This window comes from Chaetodon trifascialis, chromosome 21 (assembly GCF_039877785.1).
Source record: "Chaetodon trifascialis isolate fChaTrf1 chromosome 21, fChaTrf1.hap1, whole genome shotgun sequence".
Lineage (NCBI taxonomy): Eukaryota > Metazoa > Chordata > Actinopteri > Chaetodontiformes > Chaetodontidae > Chaetodon > Chaetodon trifascialis.
The window spans coordinates 1,223,034-1,234,358 of NC_092076.1; the positions used below are offsets into that span (position 1 = coordinate 1,223,034).

At 47.1% G+C, this 11,325-nt stretch overlaps 3 protein-coding genes across 4 annotated transcripts; all 3 read right to left on the minus strand.

Annotated features, from left to right (window-relative positions):
* Positions 1-61: 61 nt before the first annotated feature.
* Positions 62-1,057, minus strand: LOC139349751 (DELTA-actitoxin-Afr1e-like). 2 transcript variants are annotated; one of them, XM_070990729.1, is made up of 3 exons: positions 985-1,057; positions 733-850; positions 62-581 (listed from the first exon to the last, which is right to left on the minus strand). In XM_070990729.1, the coding sequence occupies exons 2-3, from the start codon at positions 834-836 to the stop codon at positions 134-136; spliced, it is 552 nt and encodes a 183-aa protein (XP_070846830.1). In that variant the 5' UTR covers positions 837-850; positions 985-1,057; the 3' UTR covers positions 62-133. The 2 variants fall into 2 exon arrangements, with proteins under 2 accessions (XP_070846830.1, XP_070846831.1); XM_070990730.1 differs by having other exon boundaries at positions 733-881; positions 985-1,043.
* Positions 1,058-1,544: 487 nt separating this feature from the next.
* Positions 1,545-3,132, minus strand: LOC139350003 (DELTA-sagatoxin-Srs1a-like). The gene is made up of 3 exons (XM_070991090.1): positions 2,948-3,132; positions 2,518-2,629; positions 1,545-1,971 (listed from the first exon to the last, which is right to left on the minus strand). Exons 2-3 carry the CDS (start codon positions 2,619-2,621, stop codon positions 1,545-1,547), a joined length of 531 nt encoding a protein of 176 aa, XP_070847191.1. The 5' UTR covers positions 2,622-2,629; positions 2,948-3,132.
* A 3,905-nt stretch (positions 3,133-7,037) lies between these two features.
* plaub (plasminogen activator, urokinase b) lies at positions 7,038-10,265 on the minus strand. The gene is made up of 11 exons (XM_070990791.1): positions 10,180-10,265; positions 9,977-10,100; positions 9,785-9,889; positions 9,556-9,709; positions 8,834-8,931; positions 8,710-8,751; positions 8,432-8,627; positions 8,193-8,344; positions 7,978-8,118; positions 7,426-7,571; positions 7,038-7,341 (listed from the first exon to the last, which is right to left on the minus strand). Exons 1-11 carry the CDS (start codon positions 10,243-10,245, stop codon positions 7,147-7,149), a joined length of 1,419 nt encoding a protein of 472 aa, XP_070846892.1. The 5' UTR covers positions 10,246-10,265; the 3' UTR covers positions 7,038-7,146.
* Between the last annotated feature and the right edge of the window lie 1,060 nt (positions 10,266-11,325).

The following is an 11,325-nucleotide window of genomic DNA, read 5'->3' on the forward strand; positions in this document are numbered from 1 at the left end:
CCTCAGTGATCAGGAAGACACGTGATCTGTCACATCAGACTCTTTGTGGATTTATTGGTACCAGAGCACAGGAATACAAAGGGTTAAACATACGTTAACGCGGCACGCTGGTGTGTCAAACTCATCATCAGGCTCAGAAAGCCTGCTGCATGATCGGAGTGAAGAGCTTGTCCCACACCTCCACCTTCATAATGGCCCTGCCCATAGGGGACATGGTACACATGACGTCCAGCTTCGTGCCCTCATACGTGAGGCAGCAGCCGTGAGCCTCCTCCCTCACGAAGCCCTCCTCCTTGTTGTAATACATCTCTTTGTACAGACTCTCGTTGCACTCTTTGCCCTTGCTGTAGATTCCCACGGCTGCCCAGTTCTTGTACATGTTGTAGTCGTAGGGCACAGAGAACATTATGGCTATGGTCTCCTTGGCGGCCTTGCTGTGCCTCTCAAACACGTCGTAGGTCAGGACGCCCACTGCGCCGGAGGCTTTGGCGCTGGTCTTGCTGAAGTTGCACACCTCAGTTCTCAGTGGGCGCACGGTGGGCTGGGGTGGGCTGTGGCAGTTGCCGCTCTCCAGGTAAACCCTTTTTTAAAATCCAAAAAGACAGAAAAGGAATAGAATTGAAGGCACAAAGTGGATAACGAAGGGGTTCACTGGAAAACTGGATTTTAACCTCGATTCATCCTGAAAGGAAACAAACATGCACTCTTTATCAACGCGAGTCTTGCACTTACACGGGGTCGATCAGGCAGTAGTCCTTGGTGACGTTGGTGATCTCAATGGTGACATTTCTGCGGCTTGTCAGGTTCGCTGCCAGAGCCTCTGCTGATTCGCTCATCCTGCTGCTGAAGGCTGCGACAGAGCACCAGAGGAAAATGCAGATCTGTGTGTTGCTGCACACATATGCACACGGCTGTTCATGGACATGCTAAATCCTCCCGCTGTACGCCACAAATCACTGAATATCTGTCAGTACACCGCCTTACCTGTCCGGATCACAGGTGTGCTGCTCGCTCAGGTGACACCAGCTCTGAACCAGTTCACGGTTCACTCCTTAGATCTTTCTTGTTGGGGAATGTGTGACACCTAAATCCCACCCATAACCGTCTCCACCCACAGCCACTCCCTGTTGCTCACCGTCTCAGACTTTTCCCCCCATCAGCACCTGAGGTTGGTGTCCAGGGTGGAGCCATCGATTACGACAGTACCGTGTTGTTGTCTGTCTCTGTAACACTCTGAGTTTTGTAAAGTCAGGAGCTGGTTGGTTCAGCTGTCATGACCCTGTCTCATACCACACTGTCTGTTATGCGCCACACCTTCAGAGTCTGGGTCTGGGGTGTTTCCACTGTCTGACTGTGAAGACAAACCTCAAGACGGTGTGATCAAAGTGAAGAACGAGTCCTGTTTCATCACTTATCACTGTGATCAAATTAAAGGAAAGACAGTACCAAAATCAGGATCCTTTAAATTGTTTTTTATTGGTTGAAAGCACCCAAACATGATGTGAACGACAGACATCTGCACGTATGTTTTCAGGAATATCTGCTTATACCATCCTGTCATACACCTCCAGTTTGATGATAGCCCTGCCTTCATCAGACATGCAGGCCCTCACCTCCACCACCCTTCCCTTGTACACCACCCCCGAGCCGTTGGCCTTGTGGCGCTCAAAGTTGGTGAAATCCTTTCCCTCGTACATGAGCTCGTACAGCTTCTTATCGCAGGCTCGCGTGTGCTCGAAGACGCCCACCGCCAGCCAGTTCTTGTAGAAGTTGTAGTCGAACGGCACGGAGAACATGACGGCCATCAGCTCGTTGCGGTGGCGGTTGCGCATGTCCAGCAGCTCGTAGGTCAGGACGCCCACGGCGCCTGACGCCGTGTTGTCGTCCTTGGTGAAAGAGCACACCTCGCTCTTAGTGGTGCGCACGGTCGGCTGTGGAGGGCTGAAGGTGAAGCCGCTGTGCATGTACACCCTGGAGGGGAGAGGAGGGTGGATGCAGCCATGAGTGTGGACGAAGCACTTAGATTGTTTATTCAAGTTAAATACTGATAATACAATGAGGTCCCTGCGACTCATACATTCATATAAATGACGTCATTAAACACTGAAGCGTCGATGTTTGAGCAGCGTTTTACTGCTGGAGCTGCTGCAGGTGGAGCGACTTTCAACTATACAGTTAACTGGTTCAGTCCAGTGGTTCTCAGCTTTTATGAAGATTTTTTTTACATCATTTCACCTCTTTGGGCCCGAAACAGTAATTTCAATGAGACCAGTGAGAGGTTTAGAGGTGACATGTTTGTTTGACGAGACACGACGACATGACGAGGGACGTCAGCACGACGTGAATTCAGTCTGTAACAAGCTGATCGTAAAATGATTTTTATGTCAGGTCTTACTTTCCACTGCTGCTGTCATAAACACGATAAAGGGATTCAGGTACATTTCTGGTGTCTTGCTCACGTCTTTAAGGGTTCATGCGCAGCAGAGGAAGGCCTCGCTGTCTGACAGCTGCTCTTACTTTGGGTTGATGAGGCAGTAGAAAGCGCTGACATTGGTGATCTCTATGACACAGTTGCGGTTGGTGGTGAGGCTGACGGCGTGGGACTCTGCAGTCTCAGGCATGTTGACGGCTGCTGGAGGACGGAGGCAAAGAAACGAGCTGTGAGCAACTGAAACTTTGTCATCATTAAAACTGAAGAGGTGCTCACACATTGTCCTGAAGTGTCATTTGATTAATGTGCTGACTGCTCAGAGGCATGCAAACAACACGAGGATGAAGCTTGATGCATTCAGGACGCTGCAGCACACTTTCATCTCCACACAAGACAAAACCCTGAAGTCGCCTCTGCTGACAGTCCTTACATACTGCTGCCTGTGGTCACAACCACCAGACATTTGTTCCAGCTTTGGTGAAGACAGCACGATTATCTCAGAGTAAATGTACTTACTTTACTTTATGTCGCACACACACGCTGGCAGAGAGTCCTTTGAAAATAAACTGAGTTGGTTTGGAGACGAGCACAAAGTCCCGCCTGCAGTCACACCTCACAGCGTCCGAGCTTCCAGTAGGTGTGTCTGTGCGCTGCTCTCAGATCAGCTCCTGCGCACATGCAGTGAATGATCAGTACAGAGCTGCAGTTCGACGACTCAGTGCTGATGATCACTTCTGCAAAACGTGGAAAAGTACTGCCCAGATGTACAATAGAGTGCCCCTCAGGGGCTGACAGGTGAAATACCTGAACGTGTGGTAATATGTAAAGACCACACCCATCAATACATCCAATGATTGGATGCAGTCCAAACCTGAACTGGTTCATCTGAAAATAGACATTATGGCAGTTGGTGACTTAAAGAGGCCGTCGCTGTCACCAGTGTCATGTTTGAGTGCATTTGATTATGTGCCAAAAGACGCGGAAAATGACCACAAAGAGACACAAAACGACCAGAAAGAGACAAAAAATGACCAAAAAGAGACGCACAATGACCATGAAAAGAAAGAAAATGATCACAAAGAGACGAAAAATGACCACAAAGAAATGCAAAACTACCATAAATGACCAAAACGAGATGCAAAATGACCACAAAGAGACGTAAAATGACCACAAAGAGACGCAAAACAGCCACAAATCACTCCAAAGAGATGCTAAACAACTGCAAAAAAACACCAAAAGACCACCTAGAGACTCAAAATGACAACAAGTGACTACAAACTGACCCAAAAACAACACAAAGAGATGCAAAACGACTACAAGTCCGTAGAACCCCTCCATCACAGCATCGTGTCCTGGTGAGACAGTGTTCAGGAATGTCCACTGTCAGGTTTATCGCCGTCCTGTCGTGAGACGCGAGGACATGAGGTGCTGAAAGTAAAGGACGATCTTTTAAAGAGCAAACACTGACACTGGGAAGAACTGAACCACGATCCAGAGCTGACCATGAGAGCAGGTGTGGACACATTCCAGAGGTCAGGTGAGTCGACTGGACGTTTGATCAGGTGAGATCAGGAAATGAGTGAGTGGGCGGGGCAGATCTACTACCTGCAGACAGAGACAGAGACAGAGACAGGGAGAGACACAAAGGAGGAAGAAAACCAACATACGGGGAAGGCTGGAGGTCCAAACACGTCCAGCTGGTTGAACAACTTCGCCCAGCTGTTCGCTTTTAAGTGTCTGCACAAACAAAACCAAAGCAATGACACGTTGTTCATCTTTTTCTCATCCGTTAAAGCACATTTTAAGACAGAAAACTACCAAAATGTTAAAAAAGCAGCAGCACATCCAAACCAGGCACACTCCCTCACATAGACTAAATGTTAATAAACATAATAACCTCTCAGTTAATGTTCACTGCAAGTCTTTCCTGCTGTAATACAGCATCTGCAAAGCCTTGAAATGATTAAACTGTAGAACAAGAAGCCTGGTACATCGTCATTGTTCCTGTATTTCTGCAGTAAAAGTCCCAGGAGTGTCTCGTCTTGCAGAGCTCACACACTTTGCCGAGTGTTTGAGGGACGTTTCCTTTGAGGACTCAGCGGCTCAGTCTCACTCAGACGTTAACAAGCCTCAGCTCGAGCATATGAGCACGCAGATGTGCAGAACTTCTTCACTAGGATGTCAAATAAAGTCATATTCAGCCCACCGAGCTTCAGCAAACTGTTCTGTTTCTGTGCAGTCGCATTCGCTGAGTTCAGTCACAGTGTGACAGAATGGAAACAGCAGCAGCATCAAGCCTTTCTGTTTGCTTTGTGTGTGCACCACGAAAGCCAGCGACTCGCACAGATCCCTGCAGGCCTGTGTGCAGCACTCAGCCCCTTTAAGTCCATTACACACTGAATTATCGTCTGCTAATTACTGATTTCACCACAAGATGGAGCTGCAGTGGTAAAAATGAACGAACAGCGCAGGTGACGATGATGATGTGTCTGAAGTGTGTCTGAACATTAACTGTGTTTATTGAGGATGAAGATGCTGCTGGAAGGCTTTGATTCAGCGTTAATACAAACAGTAAGTTTATCTTCTCGTTCACGCTGATTAAAGAAGTGAAGAGCAGAAATCTCTGAGACCACAGGAACACTTCATCCTTCAACATCAACGCACCTGGAGATACGAGCTTTTCACCGGACAGGAAGAGGATGGAAAGAGTGATCTGTGAGTAACTAAAGCTGTCAGACAAATGCAGTGCAGTCAAAATATTCACCTCTGAGATGAAGTAAGAGTAAGAGCAGGACACATTGATGCACTTTGAACCATAAAGGACTTTTCTATTAGTCGAAGAACTCGACTGAACTTTGAATCCGAGCTGAAGAGTTTCTGTTCAAAAGTTTAAAGACGGCAAAGTGAGAAGACGTTAAAGTGTTTACTGTTCAATAACCAGAGCATCTTTTCATTATTCTTCCAATTAAAACAGCATTTAATTAAAACGGCCTGTCACTGTTTTTATGACAGCATCATAAAATCAACCGTTTGGGCTGTAAGAACAGTGTCATGGAGGCTTACAGGCAAACAGGAGCTGCTACACGCTGTTAGAGAAACATAATTAAAGGCTATAAAACCACTTGTCAGAAAAATATCACCTTGATTTATATTTACAAGTGTGGAGATGTTTCATTAACGATGTACCACTTCTTGATTTATTCCCTCAGATGTTTGTAGTTTATTGATTTACTGAGCGTTCAACAGGTTTTTCCAGCGTGTAAAATCCACAAAATACAAAAGATGTACCAAAACGGCAGAACAACTGTTTATTTTCTTAAATGTTGCATGAACAAAAAACATCTGCTTAAAGCTTTGTGAAGAAAATCTACAAAAATAATATGAAAAATCTACAAAAATAAAGCCTGTGTCTGAGAGCAACACATCAGTCCTCATCAGCACAGAAGTACCCTGAGCCAGCAGAGAAACGCTGTCGCATGAACCCTCAGAGGACAAACAGTCAAAGGACTCTTAGAGTTAGCTGTTAAACTGTAAAATGCTCAGTGACCACGTTCAGACTCCGGCTGTTTGTTTGGAGGCAGCTCACAGCTTCCACTCATCTCTGCAGTGCATGCATGCACAGTAACACTGACGCAACGCGACGCGACGCGATCGATAACACTCCTCAAAATAAGGTTCACGGGTGAGAGGATCATGGGTGGGTGTGGAAGGGGCGTCCTGGAAAGGCTCAATCACAGGCAAGGATGGAGCGAGGTTCACCACTTTGTGAACACATGACTGGATGAAGGAGATGAACACATGGCTCATGCTACCTGATTCATAGCAAATGGGCTAATACATGTAAAACCACTTTAAAGATAAGGCTGGTGACATTTAGCTCAGTGGTTCCTAATGAAGACCCTGAAACAGCTGAAAAACAGCTGATCACGTTACTCAACCTGGAGGTAAAAGAGAGTTTGTCGGGGACTATTTTCAGCGGTGGATGAATCCACGTTTGGTGCTGTGTGAGTGTTTGTGGCAGCAGGACGGTGTGTGTGTGTGTGTGTGTGTGTGTGTGTGTGTGTGTGTGTGTGTGTGTGTGTGTGTGTGTGTGTGTGTGTGCGTGTGCACGTGTGTGTGACTGAGTCAGAATAAACCACAGTGTGTGTTGATTGATGTGTTTTTAGCCACGTTAGCGCAGCGACTCGACAGGTGGTCTGTGGTCCAGACTGAAATATCTCAACAACCACAGGATGGACTGCCATGAAACCTCACGCTAACGTTCTCTGTGACGCATCCTTATTTCTTTGGTGGCTCCCTCAAATTTCACCTTGTGCCACCAGCAGGTGCACGTTTGATCATGAGGGAACATCTCAGTTAGCTCGTTACTTTGGTTTGTTACCAAATATGTGCAAAATTATAAGAGATGTTCCCTATAATTCCCCTCATCCTTTGTGTTAGTGCTTTAGCATGCTAACACGCTAAAGTAAGACAGTGTCAAAGGCTGCTAAACATCATGTTATACAGCATACTGACGTTAGCATTTAGCTAGTAGAGCCTCGCAGAGCTGCCTTCATGGCTGTCTTAGTCTTGTTGGTAGTTTCAGACAACATTGGAGCTCTTTTGAGGGATTTGTTGAGAAAAATAAGAAAAATATAAAATATTGCCAGCTTTATCCTCTAAGGCCACCAAGAAAAAGAGCAAAGAGCAGCAGGAACAGTTCCTCAGCCTGACAGTCACAGCTGAGGGAACATGGAGCCCGCGGTGATGAACGACAGCCCCGTCTTCTCCTCTATCCATCGGTTGTAGTTGGTCACTCGGGTGTAAACGCCGGGTCGAAACTCCTTGGCGCAGCCGTCGCCCCAGCTGATGACGCCGAACAGGAAGAGCCTGCCGTCGACCTCGCACACCAGAGGCCCTCCTGAGTCTCCCTGTTGGAAGGAAAACGAGCGGCATTAAAAGGAATCCAAGCTGATCTGTGGAAGGCTGATCGAGTTTGGGCTTGTTGTGAATACCTCGCAGGCATCCTGGCTCCAGTCAGGACGCCCGGCACAAAACATGTTGTCGGTGATCATGTTTTCATAATAGTCCTGTCGACACACATCATCGGCGAGGAGGTTCACCTGAGCCTCTCTGAGGTACTGAGACTTATACCACAAACCTGCAGAGATTAAAAACTGCTAAAACCACACAAATACTGTGCACGTTATTACGGCTTGAAAAGTATCATAATCAGGGGAGTGAACTGATTTATTTAAGTGCTGTACTTAAGTCCTCTGGGAGCTTTCAGCTGCACCTCATGGTCTTCACATGGGGATCAGCGCGGATCAAGGATGATCTTTTCAGAGTCAGATGTGATCCATGATCCTTCCTCAGCCAGCCGAGCTGAAGACCATGAGATGCAGCTTAAAGCTCACAGAAGCAAGTGATGAGTGGTGATGAGTGAAACATGGCTGCAGGCTCATCTTCACCACATGTGGCCGTAATGTTTGGGTGTCCACATACTTCTTGCTGTATGTCCACTGCACAGTCTCACAGGACAGCAGCGTTCAGAAGAGTCTCCTCACCAAATTTCTCTTTTCCATATCCAGCGATCTCACAGGTGAAACCAGACTGGAGTCTCTGCTGAGGCGGCGGCAGGCAGACGGTCTTCACCGAGCTGGTCTCCACTGCACATTTCCCTCGAGTGGCCTTCAGCCTCACCAGAGCTGCAACACAGGTATCAAGGAATCACCGCTTTGAGTTCATCACCTCATCAGTGCTGAAGCGGACGTGTTCTTACCGATGTCGTTGTTGAAGTTCCCCGCGCTGTTGTCGAACCTTTTGTGGACGATGATCTCCTCCACCCTGAAGGTTTGCTCCACAGCTGGGTCGCTCTCATTCAGAGCATTTTTCCCCAAGACGACAGAGAAGCGGCGAGTTTTGGCGCCGGAGCTGCAACACAAATTCACAAGACAAGTCCGATCAGCCTGCTGTTCCTCAGCACCTGCCGTGGTTACAGTAAGTGACCTCACGTCCTACCCGTCAGGGAAGCAGTGGGCAGCTGTGAGGACCCAGCAGGCTGAGATCAGACTGCCCCCGCAGCGGAAAACCCTCTCCTTGGATTTGCTGCGCCAAAATATGGCAGCGACCCACGGGTGGGATTCCACGGTGGCAACTGTTCCACCCACGATCTTCATCAGCTTTCTCCTGCTGCGCTGGCCACATGTGGACTCAGCTGGGGGATGAAAGCGAAGTCAGAACAGTCGAGGGAAGCATGAAAATGAGATAGGATGAGTTCAGCGAGGCGGTGAGGTTACCTGGCTCCGGATCAGTGCGTGCAGGCGGAGGCGGGGCCGGAACTACAAGATCAGACAGTTTTAAACATGAAACATGCGCTCTGGTTTCCATTTTCTTGGAACACTAATGAGAGAATGCACTTACTGGACCCAGAGCCACAGTGTGCAACAGCACAGTACTCCCACACCAGACGCTGGTTCTTCCACACATAACACCACGGACGGCGTCTCAAGTGAAGGTTTCTGTGGGGGGAAAAACATTTCATACATCAAAGTGTACAACATCAAGGTGGTAGTTATTATCACATGTGACATATGAGTTTTTCTCCAGCACATTGGATCTGAAAGGAAACAATAAGAAACAGGCTTTAAGAGATGGGTTTTAGCTTTAAAGGGCCTGAAAACAGCTTCTGAGCCTCTGCACCGACATTAACACGACACAAAACAGCTTCCAAAATTGACTTTCCTTGTTGCAGGATATAAAACTACATTTCCAGAGGCTTTGAAAGTGCTTGTGGCTGTTTTAACATCCACACTGTCTTTGGTGAACAGCACAGGACTGCTCAGTTCATCTGGTTTGGATGTGAACACCTTCAGGTCAAAGCTGAGAGACAGCACTTTAACTTCAGTCCAAGACGGCGGCAGTGCATCAACAGTGTGAGCCCCATCGTCTCAGTGCCTCCTGGGTCCTCTCTGCCCTTTCGCTGCTGTTTCCACCATCTTCTCAGAAGTTAAACTGTGTGTTGTACTGGATCGAGCTGCAGATCTCCTGTGATTGGTGGCCAACTCGCTCTTTCACCTGACGTACTGCTACCACGTAGTATTTCAGGCTGTACGTGTTGTGTATCTGGAGTTATGGCAGCCTACCTGCAGTAGTTGTGTCTCCCTGAATTAACATCTGAAGACAAGTACAGCTCCCTGGTGTCTGAGTCCCACTCCTCACATGTTCGTCCACTCTCTGATTTAGACGCTGTGCCTCTGTACTTCAGTCCCATGCCCATGTAGCACTGACCGTCTTGTGCTGAAGGAACAGAGGGATGGTTTGATTTAACGTGAAAAAGGTAAATGCAAATCGGTTTGCAGGTGAGCTTCTTACCCGTTTGACAGTTTTTCCCCTCAAAACCGTCAGCACACAAACAAAACATGTGTTCACCAGAAGTCAGGGCTGGAACCGAGGTGCCTCCATTCAGACAGACCCAGCCTGAAACACAGGATGCACTTCATGCTCACAGCAGCCTGATGTTAACGTACAGAACCACACAGCACTGACAGACGCAGAGTTTCTCACCTGAACTTTCAAAGGAGGACGAGAACGAAGAAGATGATGACAAAGAGGAGGAGGAAGAGGAGGAGAAGGAGGCAGAGGCAGAGAAAATAGAAAGTTTATTCCGTCTTCTTTCGCTCAATAAGCCCTAAAAATACAAAAAGCCTGATAAAATCTCCTGAAAACAAATGCATCATTTCAGTAGAAGTCAGACAAAAACACTGTACCTCCTCGGCTGCTGACAGAGCTGCCAGCGTGCACATGAAAACAGCAAAGCTCGTCTTGGTTGTCATGTCGGCGCTCTGCACAGATCGAGATCCTCACAGCAGGAGTGTGTCTGCAGAGAGCTGTATGGGATCCTCCTCAGAGCTCAGCCTGTTTTGCCTGCTGCATGCAGGGAGGAGGGAGCGCTGTGATTGGCTGAGGAGAGCTCTACGACGGGCCGGCCCACTTGATTTGATGTGATGAAATCGCTGTTTGCAGGGCAAGTGGATGAGTAAGTGTCGTTAATCCACATCAGTAATACCCAGGAAGAATATCAGTGCATTTGGTCTGCTGGAGGCTGGAGTCACATCGGACGTGCAGCTGTTTACGTGGTGAAGCTACGCATCAGATTCTGGATTAAACTGAATCTGGATGAATACTGAAATTATACAGTTAAACTGTTTACGACTGTCTGGACATCATAAACCTGCAGAATGTTGGTTTCCACGCCCTGTGACACCTCTGCAACATCCGTTGGGAAACCGGCCCAAATGTACCAATAATGACCACATGAAGAAGAAGCCGCCTCAGAGCTCACTGGGTGTGTCTTTAGCTTCTCTGTGACATGATTTTGACCTACTTTTTACAGACAGATGCTAAATTTAGACCTTTGACTTTTTACTTTAGCAAAAAACAGAACAAAACAAAAATCATTCAATTTGAAAATACAATTTTTTAAAAATTTTAAGCTGTGATTGGGAGAAAATGTGAGCAGTGAGACACATTTTCCTCATTTTAGACAAATTACAGCAAGCGAATCCAAACAAATCCGAATTTGATGACAAACGTTTGAATCATTTCAGATTTTTCTTCTGTGTTTGTTTGTTTCTGTTGTAGTTTGTTGTTGTGAGTGTGTATCCCAGGCTCTGTAACTGTGTCAGTGTGTCAGTACTGACGTAACAGAGTTACAAAGCGGGAAAACGTATTTCGGCTCCTGTGACTCCAGAAATAAAAGTCCCATTCATTTCTCCATAGACAAGATATGTGACTCATAGCCTGTTGACTCAGCCTGAAACTCTGAAACCACTGAAATCATCAGGACAAGAGATTAACAGCTTACAAAGAATCTGTTTCATTGATAGAAAGTGGAAGGTATGAATGTGAAAACT